Raw genomic sequence first — 18603 nt, forward strand, 5'->3', positions numbered from 1 at the left:
GGGATTTATTGGACTTTTTCTGTCGCCATGACCACAATAACCTTTAATACCTGTAATGAAATACTGTGCACGCCGATTAAGGCTGCGACGAGCGATTATTTTAGTAGACGAATAGACGAACGATCATTTATTTTCCACTTTGAAACTTTTTAAATGCATTTTATCCAAAAAGCGAATTCATGTTGTACATTTGAGATACACAGAGACGTTCCTGTCCTTTTATTTACCTATTTATTTGATTTAACCTTTGTTTCATCAGGCAAAACATCAAGAACGAATTCACAATGTCGGCCTGTCATTAGGTCCTCGTGTGAGCCGTTCATGAGCTGACCACCGGGGGCAGTAGTGACCACAGCGCAACAGAGGAAGCTCAATATTTTAAAACGGGACAAGAACAAATGACCTCCTTTTCTATACTTGTTTTCTTGGCTCTTTTCCATCGAATCGGATCTAAACACCGCAGTAGGCGCCTCCATGTTTGTTTTCCCATTTCCTCATTATTTTCGTTTTGGTCAACCCTCTGGTGGTGATTGACCAGAACACAGCCTTGGCATTAGAAACAGTTACAACTACAGTAAACACGCTTGGAACACACAAAGCCGTTTACGCACAAAACTGGAGCATAAATGGGCCTTAAATGTCAATATTCTGTATCGGAAGTCTTCAAATAAAGTGCATTATCCTGAAGTGGTTATTCATTTTTGACATTTTGATTTAATAATGCCCCTGTCTTTGTCACGATTATTCAGAGTCATCGTTTGGGCCTAAAGAACTTGGCCAGAAAAGTGAATTAAAGAATAAACACACAGTCACGTTTGTTTTTTTCTGCAAATCGTCATTCAAACATTTTCTCTAATTGATACTTTTTACAACAATCAGGTGACGCTTGGATCGTGTTCGATGGAAAGATGAGAGAAGATGATGTCATGCTTTCTGGGACATTAGCGGGGCACTGGGGGTGTTGAGGGGCATTAGCGAGTGTGACTGGGTAATGGGGGGGCCACAGGGGGGTTACGGGGGGTGTCCCGAGTGTCTGGGGTCAGAGCTGTTGGTCTTTGTTCAAACTCATCGAGCGGAAAAAAACAGGACAAACCCAGAGGATGCGTCACCCGCTTTCAGCACACACCCAACTCACTGGACTAGACCAGGACTGGAACTGGACTGGACCAGGACGGGAACTGGACTGGACCAGGACGGGAACTGGACAAAACCAGGACAAAACTAGGACTAAAATGTGCTTATCCAGGACCAAGAGAAGATCAAGACCATCACCGTACCAGCCTGTTTGAGTGTGATGGGGTCTGAAGGTTCTTGCTCCCAAAGTGGTCTGGTTCTCTTCAGCTCCAGGTGGACTTTAGCTCAGGAGGAGGAGCTTCACAGCACAGCCAGATGATTGGATCAGAGAGAATGCAGACTCAGATCAAAACAAGAGGCAAAAGGCCGAAGCTTCCATACGGCTTCGGCCCCTCTCCCGTCCAGCCCCCGGCCCCTCTCCCGTCCGGCCCCGGCCCCTCTCCCGTCCTGCCCCCGGCCCCTGGCCCCTCTCCCGTCCGGCCCCGGCCCCTCTCCCGTCCGGCTTCGGTCCCTCTTCCGTCCGGCTTCGGCCCCTCTTCCGTCCGGCTTCGGCCCCTCTTCCGTCCGGCTTCGGCCCCGCTTTTGTCCTGCTTCGGCCCCGCTTTTGTCCTGCTTCGGCCCCGCTTTCGTCCTGCTTCGGTCCCTCTTCCGTCCGGCTTCGGCCCCGCTTCGGCCCGTCTTTTGTCCTGCTTCGACCCCTCTTTCGTCCTGCTTCGACCCCTCTTTCGTCCTGCTTCGGCCCCTCTCCCGTCCGGCTTCGGTCCCTCTTCCATCCGGCTTCGGCCCCGCTTTTGTCCTGCTTCGGCCCCGCTTTCGTCCTGCTTCGGTCCCTCTTCCGTCCGGCTTCGGCCCGTCTTTTGTCCTGCTTCGGCCCCTCTTTCGTCCTGCTTCGGCCCCTCTGTCGTCCGGATTCGGCCCCGCTTTAATCCAGATTCAGTGGTGGTTCAGTCGCGCTTCCGTTGCTGTGAACAGTTGCAGTTTGACGGCCTGTTCCTCAGAGAGCGGCGAGTGGAAAATGCTTGTTTCGGCTGAGTGTGAAGCTGTGGATCCCTCTGGACTTCATCACCGACTGTTTACCACCATCGCCACGAGGACGACCACACAGGGGGTCACAGGAGAGGGTCACAGGAGGGATCAGGAGACGCTTCATTACGAGCCATTGCACATCCACCGCTGAGAATTAAACATCCGCTCTCTATTTTACACCTCGACAGACGTGTTCTGAAACGCCTTCAATCCTTGTATTGGTTTTTCAGTCTCTCTCGGATGTGAAATGCTTAAAAATGTGTGAAACCGAAAATGGAAGTGAAAATTGGGGTTGCCAAAAGAAAAACATTGATGCCCAGATACTGTATTAACAGATTCTAAAACGAGAATCAGAACTCATTTGAAAAAGTATTGAAACGGGGTAAAAATAGATCAAATCACACAAAAGAACTAGGCTGGGCAATATTGGCAAAAATGTATATTTCAATGTATATTTTCGGACGATATTGATATTCAGACAATAGTATAACGACTCGTCAGTCTGATTGTGGCTCAAGAAAGAGAATGGACCATAAAATGAGCCACAAACGTGCAGAAATATCACTTTGTTTGGGAGATTACACTGGATGTTTCAGGTCTATTTTTTTTAGGATTTTTTAAATACTTTTAATCATTGACAATTCACTTGATATTCTAAACAACAATTACGATATTGTCAATCTTCTGATACATTTCCCACCGCTGCTGATCAGAAATATTTAGTACTGTCAAAAGTATGAAAAATGAGATCAAAAATAGTTTAAAAAAAAAAAAATAGTAACTAATACTAAAACAAAGTACATAAAAAGAACTATGACCTTCCCCAAACCGTTTGTAGAATAATATTTATCAGAATTCAGAACTATATGAACATTTGTTAAATAACTCTTAATTTGTGTTGAAAATTACATCCCATAGTCTATTTTCCTTCCTGCTTTGGTCTTTTCGCTTTTTCGTGTTCTTGTTCCGTTTGTTCAGGGATTTTTTTTTTCAATAATAGAAAATAAAAACATCTAAATTTCACAAAAAACGGAAAAACACAACAATCGTTCGCTCATTAACAACAGGATTTTTGCACGTGTCGGTAAAGCTTGAATCTGGTCGATATTTTGTCAACATTTTTCATGCACAATCATCATAAAAAGTACAATAAACGATAGATGAAAAAAAACAGCAACTACACTTCAGCCGTCGATATCTTGCAGTCCAGATTCAATTGAAATGATTTTATTTGAGCTTTAGCTGTGGTAAAAGGCACCGTCAAAATCGCATTATTGTCAGATTTGTTGTGTTATAAGAATATTAAAACGACATAAAAATCTCTTTCTAATCATGTTCATTTAAACAATCGTAGAGGTCCAGAGAGCAGATGATGGGTGATTTTAATGTGCAGGTTAACGACCCCAGAGTCACGATTCTTGATTTTTAGCTTTTATCATGATATTGTAAGCTGAAAAATCACATGCGTTGATGTCCTCCGCCTGACGTGTCCTCCGCCTGACGTGTCCTTCGCCTGACGTGTCCTCCGCCTGACGTGTCCTCCGCCTGACGTGTCCTCCGCTTGACGTGTCCTCCGCTTGACGTGTCCTCCGCTTGACGTGTCCTCCGCTTGACGTGTCCTCCGCTTGACGTGTCCTCCGCTTGACGTGTCCTCCGCCTGACGTGTCCTCAGTTTGACGTGTCCTCCGCTTGACGTGTCGTCATCGTGGCGATGGTCGAGCTGCTCTTCTTTCTCAAACACCAGTTTTGTCTCTTTGACACGATTTCAGTTAAAAAAAACAATCTTCTTCAAAAAGAAATCAAAAATCACTTCTTCTTTCACTTCTCCACGAAACATGAACAGAAACAAAACCATGACCAGAACTTTACTACAGTTAAACAGAGCCTTCGCTCACAAAGGCGATAAGCTGGAACATATCGCAAACACAGATATTACGGCAAATCAAACGCACCACAATAAGACAAAGGTTCTTCATCCGACAGAAATGTACCATTTTTCAAAATGAAAACTTTGATTTTATTCATGATTTTTGCCTTTATGGTCTATATTAGCCTTGATTTACTTGCGCTTTTCCTGGTTTAATAAAGTTCCTACAATCACCACTAGGGACATCGCGATATACATTATTTTTAACGATTGTTCACGACTGTTGACATTAAACAATGGAGAAATCTTTACTTTTCTTTCGTTCTCCGACACGTGACTGAACCTTATGAGAGACAAAATCAAGTTAAATGTGACAAAAAACACTTTCTTTTACACTTCGGTCTATATTTGGACGACAGACTGAACTAAAACGACTTAAAGTGCCTCAGACGGGTTTTACGATGTTCTTATTTGGAGTATTTATACCTGTCGTACATATAAATTATAGTTTTACACCGATCAAGCAGGTATTTGTGGAGAGAACGTTGAAAAATCTGTTGAAAATGACAGGAAGTGACATCACAAGCGAAGAGTGAGTCTTGACTTGAAAACCAAAACACCAGATCAGACACACTTGGACATATTACCATGTTTTAGTTTGTAATTAAGACTAAATCAGCTTTAAATGTCACGTTTTTCACAACTGGCGCCAACTAATGGAGAAACTATGAACTCGGGGCCTCAGAACTCGGGGCCTCAGAACTCCTGCCACAATGGATGGATACACCTTTGGAACGTACGATTTTCGCTCTCTCATACTATACGCACGGTTCCTTTAAGGCACCAACATGTGTAGCAATTGCAAAATATATTAAATAAGGTACGCATCAAATAAAATAAAAAATACTAATAAAGTGCAATAAAAGAGACAAAAGTATATTCAAACATTGCAGTCGTATTTATAAAGATTCTATTAATTTCTTTCACTTCTGACGACTTTTCTGAACGTTCAAAAACATCACAATCGCAACAACGTAAACAAACAAACAACCACGACTCATGACGTCACATCATCACAGAGCCAGCTTCAAGAGGAGCGGAGGTGCGCCCCCTGCAGGTGATGCCGGGACCGACACCGTGAACCCCAAATCCAGAGTCCATTTTAGCTGCTGCTTCTCCGGCCTCGCCTTTCCCTTTAAACCGCGCTGTCGCCCCCTTTTTGCCCCTTTTTATTCCCCTTTTCTCCCCCTTTCCCTCATAACAAACACCTGACGACGTCCCAAACCCAACGCGTTTCCCCCGCGAACACGTCCGCGTCTAACGGAACCGCGCCGCGCTCACGTAGCAGCGGCAGCACGGAGAAGGAGCGACGCAACGTGCCCAAAAGCGAACACGCTCACGGACCCGCGGCGGCTCCACGCTGCCGCAGAAACCCGCAGAAACGGAACAAATCACGCGTGGAAGCGAGGAGCGTGCGCTTCGCGGTGACGCGTGATGGCGCAAAGACGGAGCGGAGGTGATGCTGCTGCTGCGCCCGTGTCCTCGCATCCCGGGGCTCCAGCAGAAGGACACGCTCATCCCCGCACGTCCTCCCCACAGGGCTCCACGCACGTCCCGCCGCGCACTCACCAGTCGGTGTTGGAGCCCTCGTCGATCACGTCCTGATACGCGGTGAGCAGCGCCAGGCGGTTTTTGCTCAGGTTGACGGCCATGGCGAGGATCCGGTGGCGGCGGCGGCGGTATCCGAGCGGAGTGCGACCCAGGCTGGCACCGGGACGGACGAGCGGAGAGGGAGGCGGAGGAGGCGGGGTCCAGGAGCAGCAGCAGGAGGAAGAGGAGACAAAGAGACGGGACACAAGCGCAGGGTCCTAGCGCCGCCGAAGAGAGAGACTGCACTGATTCAAGAGGTTTAAAGGAGACATTATAGGCCCTTCTCACAATAGGCCCTTCTCACAATAGGCCCTTCTCACATGGGCCCTTCTCACAATAGGCCCTTCTCACGATAGTCCCTTCTCACGATAGGCCCCTCTCACGATAGGCCCTTCTCACGATAGGCCCCTCTCACAATAGGCCCTTCTCACAATAGGCCCTTCTCACATAGTCCCTTCTCACGATAGGCCCCTCTCACAATAGGCCCTTCTCACATAGGCCCTTCTCACAATAGGCCCTTCTCACATGAGCCCTTCTCACATGGGCCCTTTTCACGATAGGCCCTTCTCACATGGGCCCTTCTCACATGGGCCCTTCTCACAATAGGCCCTTTTCACGATAGGCCCTTCTCATGATGAGCCCTTCTCACATAGGCCCTTCTCACAATAGGCCCTTCTCACATGAGCCCTTCTCACATGGGCCCTTCTCACGATAGGCCCTTCTCACATGGGCCCTTCTCACATGGGCCCTTCTCACATGGGCCCTTCTCACATGGGCCCTTCTCACGATAGATCCTTCTCACGATAGGCCCTTCTCACGATAGGCCCTTCTCAGATAGGCCCTTCTCACGATAGGCCCTTCTCACATGAGCCCTTCTCACATGGGCCCTTCTCACATAGGCTCTTCTCACGATAGGCCCTTCTCACATGGGCCCTTCTCACGATAGGCCCCTTTCACGATAGGCCCTTCTCACGATAGGCCCTTCTCAGATAGGCCCTTCTCATATAGGCCCTTCTCACATGAGACCTTCTCACAATAGGCCCTTCTCACATAGGCCCTTCTCACATGGGCCCTTCTCACATAGTCCCTCCTCACATGGGCCCTTCTCACATGGGCCCTTCTCACTCTAGGCCCTTCTCACTCTAGGCCCTTCTCACGATAGGATCTTCTCACATGGGTCCTTCTCACATGGGCCCTTCTCACATAGTCCCTTCTCACAATAGGCCCTTCCCACATATAGGCCATCGGCTAGCTTCTGTATCTTCAAGAAGTTTTTAACCTCCTTGTCTGGATAGTGGGTGAAGATCCTACTTTGGGTCGAATTACAAGAAGTATCAGGCCAGATTGAACTCAAGCTTCTGTCCATCTGCAGAGATATAGTCTATCTTGTTTCTGATGGCTATAAACAAACACAAAATCACTGGCCCTTGGACTAACAGTTGGACATCTCACAGGTTCATCTTATGTACTGAAGATACTGAATAATCTTGGTCACATTGCATCATTTGACAGTATCATGAACTTTGAAAGTGTCTGGCCCAACTGCAGGTCCAACAGGAACATGTCCTTCCTAAGGGCTTCAGTCCTGAAGTTTCCACTGTCTTCATCTCCATAACATCGATTTTGCAGATCTCCTTGATCACAATTTGTCCAGATACAGTTTTTATTTGATAGTATGATGGTTATGCATAATTAAACTATTTTCTGCTAGTAGCCTATTGTGGAGCTCGTGATATTAACTGTTTGATATTTTTTTATTATTAAAGAATTTGGAATTTATCATAAAGAATTTGGAACTTATTTTAACATTTTGTTATTAGTATCAGTTAAGGGGCCTAATGAAGTCGAATCTGAAATGTAGCATGTGAAAAATTGGTGAGTCAAAAAACCCATGGTGAGTAGGGCTGGGTAATGCCAAGACCCTTGCGATACGATACGTATCTCGATACAGATACAATATGTATCCCGATACTTGTATATTCTGATTCTGAACAATTTCCTCATTACGATATGTATCTTGATACATTTTTGAAAAAAGGGTCTTTAAAATGTACCAAATGGGTAATGGTTTTAAAACTCTGGATACAAAAATGTATGAAATTTCATGTTTATCCACAAAGCACTTATTTATAAATCCATTCTGCTCTAATAACTTTATACATCCAACCAACTGATCCAAATAGAAATATAAGGAACACATTCTAGTAAAGTATTGCATGTTTCTTGCCAAACAGTTATCATGGTCTGAACATGCTGCAGCAGCATCTTCTGCACAGATTAGCTTCTGATCAGGTCCACATCTCCTTCTCACCTCGACCGAGAGGAGCACAGCACAAACAGCATAATAAAAGAACTATTCCACCTCGTTTAAAGCCTACGGGCCACAAAACTTCAAAACTTAAATAAAAAAAATATCGATACTGTGACTCAGTATTGATATGGAGTCCGTGACGACATATCGCCGTATCGATATTTTGAACACAACCCTAATGGTGAGCTTGTTTCAATATGAGATAATTTTGAAATTGTGGCTTTTTTAATATATGACTGATTCAAGACGACCACTCCCATCGACCTGATATTTCACATATCAAATAATCATTGTATTGTCTGTCTATGTGCCAAAAATGAAGAGCGTGACCCTTTTCCTTTCTGAGATAAATTGAGTGAAAAATGCTATGAGAGGCTAATATTTGCATATTTTCGTACATTTCCTAACTTCAACAGACGATTTACCCATTAACTGCAAAGTTCCCGCTTGAGCAACTTTTGGTGGAAGAAGTTACCTATTTTACTTCATAGAAACCATAACAAAAAGTATTTCCCAGGACCCTGGGACGGAAGTCATTTTCTAGGCCCTTTCTGAGAGCTAGCCTATGGCCTAATAGGCCCTTCTCACATAGTCCCTTCTCACATATGCCCTTCTCACGATAGGCCCTTCTCACGATAGGCCCTTCTCACGATAGGCCCTTCACACGATAGGCCCTTCTCACGATAGGCCCTTCACACGATAGGCCCTTCTCACGATAGGCCCTTCACACGATAGGCCCTTCTCACGATAGGCCCTTCTCACGATAGGCCCTTCTCTCGATAGGCCTTTCTCACATATGCCCTTCTCACATATGCCCTTCTCACATATGCCCTTCTCACATATGCCCTTCACACGATAGGCCCTTCTCACGATAGGCCCTTCTCACGATAGGCCCTTCTCACGATAGGCCCTTCTCTCGATAGGCCTTTCTCACATATGCCCTTCTCACATATGCCCTTCTCACATATGCCCTTCACACGATAGGCCCTTCTCACGATAGGCCCTTCTCACGATAGGCCCTTCTCACGATAGGCCCGGCTAGTTCTGTTTGCTGTAAAAATGCAGATTTTGCGAGTTTTGCTCAAATAAATGAACATAAAAAGATGTTTGAATAACTGTAGTTGTCATATGATCAAAGTTTCACACCAAACGGCACAGATTTGAGATTTAAAGTATGGATTACAAAAGGTGTAGATGTTTTTAAAAGAAAATCACATGAAAAGATTTGATATGTTGAAAAAAATCATCTGACTTGAAAACAGGACTTTTATGGATATTTTTACAAATGAAAAATGTTTATACAAGAAATTAAACTAAGCAACGACCACAAAATATTTATTAAAAGCTTATAAATCTGAACTTTCAAATATCTAAATGATCTAAGCGTATTCAATAATGTATTTATTTCATGGACAGAGCATATTAATAAACATTTCTTTAAATATTCCAGATTTAGCCAAAAGGCAATTTTTCATGTAAAAATGAAAAAGGCAGCCACTTTACTAAATACAATAGAAATAAATGGGTTCAGTTTCTCTAGTTCGGTCTCTCTGGTTCGGTCTCTGGTTCGGTCTCTCTGGTTCAGTCTCTGGTTCGGTCTCTGGTTCGGTCTCTATGGTTCGGTCTCTATGGTTCGGTCTCTATGGTTCGGTCTCTCTGGTTCGGTCTCTGGTTCGGTCTCTGGTTCGGTCTCTATGGTTCGGTCTCTATGGTTCGGTCTCTATGGTTCGGTCTCTATGGTTCGGTCTCTATGGTTCGGTCTCTCTGGTTCCGTCTCTGGTTGTTGTTGTTGTTGTTGTTGTTTTATGGCGGTTGGCATCCGAGTGTTGCATTACCGCCAGACTTTATTCCTCAGACTTTTCGTAGTTGTTGTTGTTGTTGTTGTTGTTTTATGGCGGTTGGCATCCAATTGTTGCATTACCGCCAGGCTTTATTCCTCAGACTTTGTCGTAGTCCTCAGACTGTCGTAGTCCGTAAAAGTACTCCTTCCATTGCTTTGGTGTTACAAAGCCCATGAGGTCATGATATGTCTTTGTGACTAGAATAGTTGTTGTTGTTGTTGTTGTTGTTGTTGTTGTTGTTTTATGGCGGTTGACATCCGAGTGTTGCATTACCGCCAGACTTTATTCCTTAGACTTTGTCGTAGTCCTAAAAGTTCTTCTTCCAGTGCCTTGACTTCCAGTGCTTTGTCCTCAGACTCTGTCGTAGTCCGTAAAAGTACTCCTTCCATTGCTTTGGTGTTAAAAAGTCTACGCCGTGCGTCTACGAGCTGCCACTCGTAGACGCACGGTTGTTGTTGTTTCAGAGACCAACCGGCTTTATTCCAGGGAGACTCTTCTTCATCTTCCTCTCCTTCTTTGACGTTCGGTGCTTCCACCGTACAGCTTTATTCTTCAGGCTTCATTCTATAGGCTTTAATATGTCCACTGATGTCGCCGCTTGGTAGCCGTGCGTCTACGAGACTGGGCGAGGACCTGAGACCACCCCCACCCCCATCTCGTCACTCTGATCACTCTGACTCCCCACAAGCAGACCCCCATCACTCCGACTCCCATTTAGCGCCTTTAGCCTGTTTTCTATATCTGCCCAATCAAGCTCCCCCGCTCCAAAGAATCTCCCTGCAGCTCTAGCAATGATCCTGATCCTTTCAGTTCTGCTTTGAGTCTGAGCAGCACAGTTTACAACATCCACCATAAAGAGTACAAAATCCTCTCTATCCACAACCAGGGTATTCTCATTAATTCTGGAACCTGCACACTTGGGACCTCCACTCTTGAAACCTTCACACTTCTTGGGAGCCACGCTGGCCTCTCTCATTTCGCCCTGGCTGGGGGCAGCGCTGGCTCCTCTCTCTGTATTTACTCTAAACTCGTTACTTGAAACTTTCTTGACTGCATCTGCATAGGATATACCTTGAGAGACCTTTATTTTATGCACCTCAGCAGCTCTTTTGCTAAACCTGCATCCCCCGTAGGCAGAGCTATGTTCTTCCCCACAGTTACAGCACTTCAGTTTTGCACCCACGTCACACCACCGTAACTCCCGTCAAATTCTCCTTAACTTCATCCACAGACATCGCCGTAGGGACACCTACGATAACTCCTCTGACCGTGTTTCTTTCAGCATTAGACACAAGAATGTCCTTTCCACCCAGACGTTTAGTTCCAATCGCCTTCCGTTGCTGAGCCGCGTCCTTGCACACGACCAGCAGCGAGCCATCTCTAAGGACACTCGCACTCTTGATCACTCCTAGTCCTCAGACTCTGTCGTAGTCCGTAAAAGTACTCCTTCCATTGCTTTGGTGTTACAAAGCCCATGAGGTCATGATATGTCTTTGTGACTAGATTAGTTGTTGTGTCAGAGACCGACCGGCTTTATGCCAGGGAGACTCTTCTTAATCTTCCTCTCCTTCTTTGACGTTCGGTGCTTTGGCCATGAGGCCACGGGACGTCTCCGTTGCTCCACAAAGCCCACGAGGTCCGTCTCTGGTTCCGTCTCTGGTTCCGTCTCTCTGGTTCCGTCTCTCTGGTTCAGTCTCTGGTTCCGTCTCTGGTTCCGTCTCTGGTACGATCTCTCTGGTACGATCTCTCTGGTTCGATCTCTCTAGTTCGGTCTCTGGTTCGGTCTCTGGTTCGGTCTCTGGTTCGGTCTCTCTGGTACGATCTCTCTGGTACGATCTCTCTGGTTCGGTCTCTGGTTCCATCTCTCTGGTTCGGTCTCTGGTTCCATCTCTCTGGTTCGGTCTCTGGTTCGGTCTCTGGTTCGGTCACTCTGGTTCGGTCTCTCTGGTTCGGTCTCTATGGTTCGGTCTCTATGGTTCGGTCTCTCTGGTTCCGTCCCTGGTTCCGTCTCTGGTTCCGTCTCTCTGGTTCCGTCTCTCTGGTTCAGTCTCTCTGGTTCAGTCTCTCTGGTTCGGTCTCTGGTTCGGTCTCTGGTTCGGTCACTCTGGTTCGGTCTCTCTGGTTCGGTCTCTATGGTTCGGTCTCTATGGTTCGGTCTCTCTGGTTCGGTCTTTGGTTCGATCTCTCTGGTTCGGTCTCTGGTTCGGTCTCTGGTTCCATCTCTCTGGTTCGGTCTTTGGTTCGATCTCTCTGGTTCGGTCTCTGGTTCGATCTCTCTGGTTCGGTCTCTGGTTCGGTCACTCTGGTTCGGTCACTCTGGTTCGGTCACTCTGGTTCGGTCTCTGGTTCGGTCTCTGGTTCGATCTCTCTGGTTCGGTCTCTGGTTCGGTCACTCTGGTTCGGTCACTCTGGTTCGATCTCTCTGGTTCGGTCTCTGGTTCGGTCACTCTGGTTCGGTCACTCTGGTTCTGTCTCTCTGGTTCGGTCTCTGGTTCGATCTCTCTGGTTCGGTCTCTGGTTCGGTCACTCTGGTTCGGTCTCTGGTTCGGTCTCTCTGGTTCGATCTCTCTGGTTCGGTCTCTATGGTTCGGTCTCTATGGTTCAGTCTCTGGTTCGGTCTCTCTGGTTCGGTCTCTCTGGTTTCGTCTCTGGTTTCGTCTCTGGTTTCGTCTCTGGTTCTGTCTCTGGTTCCGTCTCTGGTTCCGTCTCTGGTTCCGTCTCTCTGGTTCCGTCTCTCTGGTTCCGTCTCTCTGGTTCAGTCTCTTGTTCGGTCTCCGGTCGGGCGTGGCGTGTCGGTCCCACACTGGTCCCATGTTGGCCCCACGCTGGTCTGCAGAGGTATGTGGCCCCAAGCCAAAACGGGGGTTCACTGTTTGAAGAGGGGCACGGTCTCCACGGCAACCACCTCCAACGCTGACGGAAAACACAAAAAACCCTGAGAGACCGAATAAAGTGAAGAAATGTCAAGTCCTCCGAATACAACAAAGACCGGATGACTTCATTCACTTTTCAGGATGGTTTAGTCCTGGTTTACCCCTGGTTTAGTCCTGGTTTAGCCTTGGTTTAGCCCTGGTTTAGTCCTGGTTTAGTCCTGGTTTAGTCCTGGTTTAGCCCTGGTTTAGTCCTGGTTTAGTCCTGGTTCAGACCTGGTTTAGTCCTGGTTTAGTCCTGGTTTAGCCCTGGTTTAGTCCTGGTTTAGCCCTGGTTTAGCCCTGGTTTAGTCCAGGTTTAGTCCAAGTTTAGTCCAGGTTTTGACCTGATTTACTCCTTCAGTGTTCATTTCGTCAGAATCATAATTTTATTGACTAAAACTAAATTATAAGAAGACATTTTGTCGATGGAAACGAGACTAAAACTAGAACTGATTGATTTGGAAAGAGAAAGAAACCGTGTAAACAGAGCTAGTCTTATTTCGCCTAGTTCGTTCCAAACTAAATATAATCATGTTCCTCGTGTCGTCTGAATGTTTCTGAGGCTCAAAACTCAAACTGTGAATGTCGCAAGATTTAAAATATAAATGTCAAACTCAAACTGAGAGAGCGAAACTGACAAAGGCTTTAATCCAGCAACACACCAGGGTCTATTATTAGGCCCGAGCGCCACAAGCTGGCGAGAGGCCTATTAGTTCCGTAAGCCCGTGCAAAGCACGGCTGCGAAAGCGCACGAAATCGAGCGCGAAGCGCTCGCCCACTTCCAAACACTCACTAACGCACTCCTCCACTCATGCACGTCCCGTGCATACTAATTGGTAGTAGGAAAATGGAACATTATCGTTGTAAATTGGCGAAGCCCGTGCTAAAGTGCGCACCAAATAACATGGGTTTAGGGTTGACGACCGCTTCGCGCTCGTTTGAGCTAAGTAGCTCACAAATACATTCCCCATCTCTTGCATGTTCCGTGCATATAAGCATGTAATGCAAAAATTGAACATTATTACTGTATAGAGGACCACAAAAGTCAAAATTAACGAAAGTTAAAGACCAGGGACCCACACCATGTATAGTTTATGATATTTGAAAAATGGGAAATCTTCTTTTTTCTTCTTCTCGAGACCAACCCCCCTATTTTTCACCCAGTGAACATTGACGTAAAGTCCCAAAAATTTGCACACCTCTAAAAATTGTGCCTCTCTACATTCTGGCTATCTTCCTTTTCTATAATTAAAAGAATTGGCGCGTCAGCGCCCCCCAAATATCCAAAAGATGCATTGAGAGATAGGAAATGGCAAAAAAAAATCTGATTGTAGAATCATGAAATTTGGACGAGAGATAGATGGTGACAAGAGAAGTAAAAAATATCATTACGCAAACGCCGCCCGCCCAACCAAATGTCGGCCATATTGATCATCCATCCATCCATCTTCTGCCGCTTTATCCGGGGCCGGGTCGCGGGGGCAGCAGTCTGAGCAGGGACTCCCAGACTTCCCTCTCCCCAGACACTTCCTCTAACTCCTCCGGGGGGATCTCGAGGCGTTCCCAGGCCAGCCGAGAGACATAGTCTCTCCAGCGTGTCCTGGGTCTTCCCCGGGGCCTCTTCCCGGTGGGACATGCCTGAAACACCTCCCGAGGGAGGCGCCCAGGAGGCATCCGGAACAGATGCCCGAGCCACCTCAGCTGGCTCCTCTCAACATGGAGGAACAGCGGCTCTACTCCGAGCTCCCCCCGTGTGGCCGAGCTCCTCACCTTATCTCTAAGGGAGCGCCCAGTCACACGGCGGATGAAACTCATTTCGACCGCTTGTATCCGCGATCTTGTTCTTTCGGTCACTACCCAAAGCTCATGACCATAGGTAAGGGTAGGAACGTAGACCGACCGGTAAATCGAGAGCTTTGCTTTTCGACTCAGCTCCTCCTTTACCACAACGGTCCGATGCAGCGACTGCATCACTGCAGCCGCTGCACCGATCCGCCTGTCGATCTCACGCTCCATCCTTCCCTCACTCGTGAACAGTGTTGGTGAGACACGGTGTTGGTGAGACACTGCTTCCCCCTCCTGAGGCGCCGGACGGTTTGCCAGAATTTCTTTGGTGCCGACCGATAGTCCTCCTCCATGGCCTCCCTGAACTCCTCCCAGGCCCGGGTTTTTGCCTCTGCGACAGCACGAGCCGTGGCTCGCTTGGCCTGCCGATACCCGTCGATGACCTCCGGAGACCTACAAGCCAGAGTGGCCTGATAGGCCTCCTTCTTCAGTCTGACGGCATCCCTTACTTCCGGTGTCCACCACCGGGTTCGGGGGTTGCCGCCACGACAGGCACCGGAGACCTTGCGACCACAACTCCGAGCAGCCGCATCAACAATGGAGGCGGAGAACATGGTCCACTCGGACTCAATGTCCCCAACCTCCCCCGGGACATGGGAGAAGCTCTCCCGGAGGTGCGAGTTGAATACCCTACTGACAGAGGGCTCCACCAGACGTTCCCAACAGACCCTCACAATGCGCTTGGGTCTGCCAAGTCTGTCTGGCTTCCTCCTCCGCCAGCGGATCCAACTCACCACCAGGTGGTGATCGGTTGACAACTCTGCCCCTCTCTTCACCCGAGTGTCCAAGACACGCGGCCGGAGGTCTGATGACACGACAACAAAGTCGATCATTGACCTCCGGCCTAGGGTGTCCTGGTGCCATGTGCACTGATGAACACCCTTGTGCTTGAACATAGTGTTCGTTAAGGACAATCCGTGGCTAGCACAGAAGTCCAATAACTGAACACCGCTCGGGTTCAGATCGGGGAAGCCGTTCTTCCCAATCACCCCTCTCCAGGTGTCACTGTCATTGCCCACATGGGCGTTGAAGTCCCCCAGTAGAACAACGGAGTCCCCGGTCGGTGCACTGTCCAGTACCCCTCCCAAGGACTCCAAGAAGGCCGGGTACTCTGCACTGCTGTTCGGCCCGTAGGCCGCCACAACAGTGAGAGACCTGTCCCCCACCCGAAGGCGGAGGGACGCGACCCTCTCGTTCACCGGGGTAAACTCCAACACGTGACGGCTGAGCTGAGGGGCTATAAGCAAGCCCACACCAGCCCGCCGCCTCTCCCCGCGGGTAACACCAGAGAAGTGGAGCGTCCAGCCCCTCTCGAGGAGATGGGTTCCAGAGCCCAAACTGTGCGTGGAGGTGAGGCCGACTATATCTAGTCGGTATCGCTCAACCTCCCGCACAAGCTCAGGCTCTTTCCCCCCCCAGCGAGGTGACATTCCATGTCCCCCATATTTGATCAAAAAGTGCCAAATAAAGTCCGAAAACTGTTAAACTCTTTGCCCTAAACCTACTTGAAGTGAAATTAATAAATTTGGCGCGACAGCGCCCCCTACAGATTTTATATGGAGGGTAAAATGTTTAGTTTAGCTAAATTTTACAACATTTTACACAAAATTCAATTTTGGCATCCCGATGACAAATGTCAACGAGATCCATGTCATAATTGTTATGGCTTTGCCGTAGCGATGACAGAAACCACCCGTTATTCTAATGGGGAAATCGCCAGATCTCTGAAATTCGAACATGCTGACACTTTATACTTTCACAAACTCCTCCCAGGGCGTTAGCCCTATTAACCTGAAATTTGGTGAGACTCATCTTCAGGGGTGAACCATCAAAAGTTATCCACATTTTTATTCAAAGAGTCACGGTCTCTGTGCGGCTTTGCCGCACATTCTGCCAAGAATTCAAAACAAAATTGCTTTTTGAATGGTAAAACAAAGGGGAGAAGATGTGACAGCGTCACGGATTCAGCAGTAGGTGTAATAAAAGGACAATTGGGGTGCGTTAGCGCCCCCTGAAGATGAGTCTCACCAAATTTCACGTTAATAGGGCTAACGCCCTGGGAGGACTTCATGAAAGTATAAAGTGTAAGCATGTTCAAATGTCAGTGATCTGGCGATTTCCCCATTGGAATTACATGGGAGGTTTCGTCTCTTGCGGCGGCGGCGTGGCAAGGGCCGATCATTGTCATCCGATCATATATTTTTATTATCATTTTTATTATGTTTATTATAATTATTATTATTTAACTGGATTATTATTATTATTATAACTAATACTGGTGAGATATGTCCAGACATGTAGGCTCCTCCCTCTAAAAAAACATGTAGGCCCACCCCTCTAAACATGTAGGTTCCTACCTACCTAAAAAAACATCTAGGCTCCTCCCCACAATAAGTCATTCGGAAACACATAAAAGCTATAACAATAAGTCATTAAGAAACACATAAAAGCAGTCACAATAAGTCATTAAGAAACACATAAAAGCAGTCACAATAAGTCATTAAGATACACATAAAAGCAGTCACAATAAGTCATTAAGAAACACATAAAAGAAGTTACAATAAGTCATTAAACACATAAAAGCAGTCACAATAAGTCATTAAACACATAAAAGCAGTCACAATAAGTCATTAAACACATAAAAGCAGTCACAATAAGTCATTAAGATACACATAACAGCAGTCACAATAAGTCATTAAGATACACATAACAGCAGTCACAATAAGTCATTAAGATACACATAAAAGCAGTCACAATAAGTCATTAAGATACACATAAAAGCAGTCACAATAAGTCATTAAGATACACATAAAAGCAGTCACAATAAGTCATTAAGAAACACATAAAAGCAGTCACAATAAGTCATTAAGATACACATAAAAGCAGTTACAATAAGTCATTAAGAAACACATAAAAGCAGTCACAATAAGTCATTAAGAAACACATAAAAGCAGTCACAATAAGTCATTAAGATACACATAAAAGCAGTCACAATAAGTCATTAAGATACACATAAAAGCAGTCACAATAAGTCATTAAGAAACACATAAAAGCAGTCACAATAAGTCATTAAGAAACACATAAAAGCAGTTACAATAAGTCATTAAGATACACATAACAGCAGTCACAATAAGTCATTAAGATACACATAAAAGCAGTCACAATAAGTCATTAAGATACACATAAAAGCAGTCACAATAAGTCATTAAGATACACATAAACGCAGTCACAATAAGTCATTAAGAAACACATAAAAGCAGTCACAATAAGTCATTAAGATACACATAAAAGCAGTCACAATAAGTAATTAAGATACACATAAAAGCAGTCACAATAAGTCATTAAGAAACACATAAAAGCAGTCACAATAAGTCATTAAGATACACATAAAAGCAGTCACAATAAGTCATTAAGAAACACATAACAGCTATCACAATAAGTCATTAAGAAACACATAACAGCAGTCACAATAAGTCATTAAGAAACACATAAAAGCAGTCACAATAAGTCATTAAGATACACATAAAAGCAGTCACAATAAGTAATTAAGATACACATAAAAGCAGTCACAATAAGTCATTAAGAAACACATAAAAGCAGTCACAATAAGTCATTAAGATACACATAAAAGCAGTCACAATAAGTCATTAAGAAACACATAACAGCTATCACAATAAGTCATTAAGAAACACATAACAGCAGTCACAATAAGTCATTAAGAAACACATAAAAGCCGTTACAATAAGTCATTAAAAGTAACACCGACACCGACACAGAAAGAACATGCAAACACTGACTCTCTCTTTACAATCGAATCCTTTTTTTCCCCAGGCAGATCTGTATCTGAGCTTTTAAGAGCAGGTATCCATGGAAACGCTGCCACTAAAAAAGAAAGGCTTCCTCCTGAAACACGGCTCCACTTCCTGCTAAAAATAACTTTCCAGTTTCGAGTGAAAAAGCTCTGGAGCCGCGGGAAATGAGACATGATTAACATTCAGAAAGTGAGGAAAGAAATATCTGCGGTCGGTACTTAAGGTGCACTGTGTAACTTTTATCATCACCATTTTTGGCTCTAGC

The 18603-nt window shown here is 46.0% G+C and overlaps 1 protein-coding gene across 1 annotated transcript in view; it reads right to left on the reverse strand.

The window, feature by feature from the left end:
- The window catches only part of dbn1 (drebrin 1), a 71797-nt gene extending 66027 nt beyond the window's left edge, over positions 1-5770 (reverse strand). The window contains exon 1 of the mRNA XM_072446002.1: positions 5597-5770. Within this exon, the coding sequence (XP_072302103.1) occupies positions 5597-5679 (83 nt within the window). The 5' untranslated portion in view covers positions 5680-5770. The remainder of the gene's footprint in view (positions 1-5596) is intronic.
- Between the last annotated feature and the right edge of the window lie 12833 nt (positions 5771-18603).

Source organism: Eucyclogobius newberryi, unplaced genomic scaffold (genome assembly GCF_026437365.1).
Source record: "Eucyclogobius newberryi isolate DKJ021-1_F unplaced genomic scaffold, fEucNew1.0.hap1 SCAF_15, whole genome shotgun sequence".
In the NCBI taxonomy this organism is placed as follows: domain Eukaryota; kingdom Metazoa; phylum Chordata; class Actinopteri; order Gobiiformes; family Gobiidae; genus Eucyclogobius; species Eucyclogobius newberryi.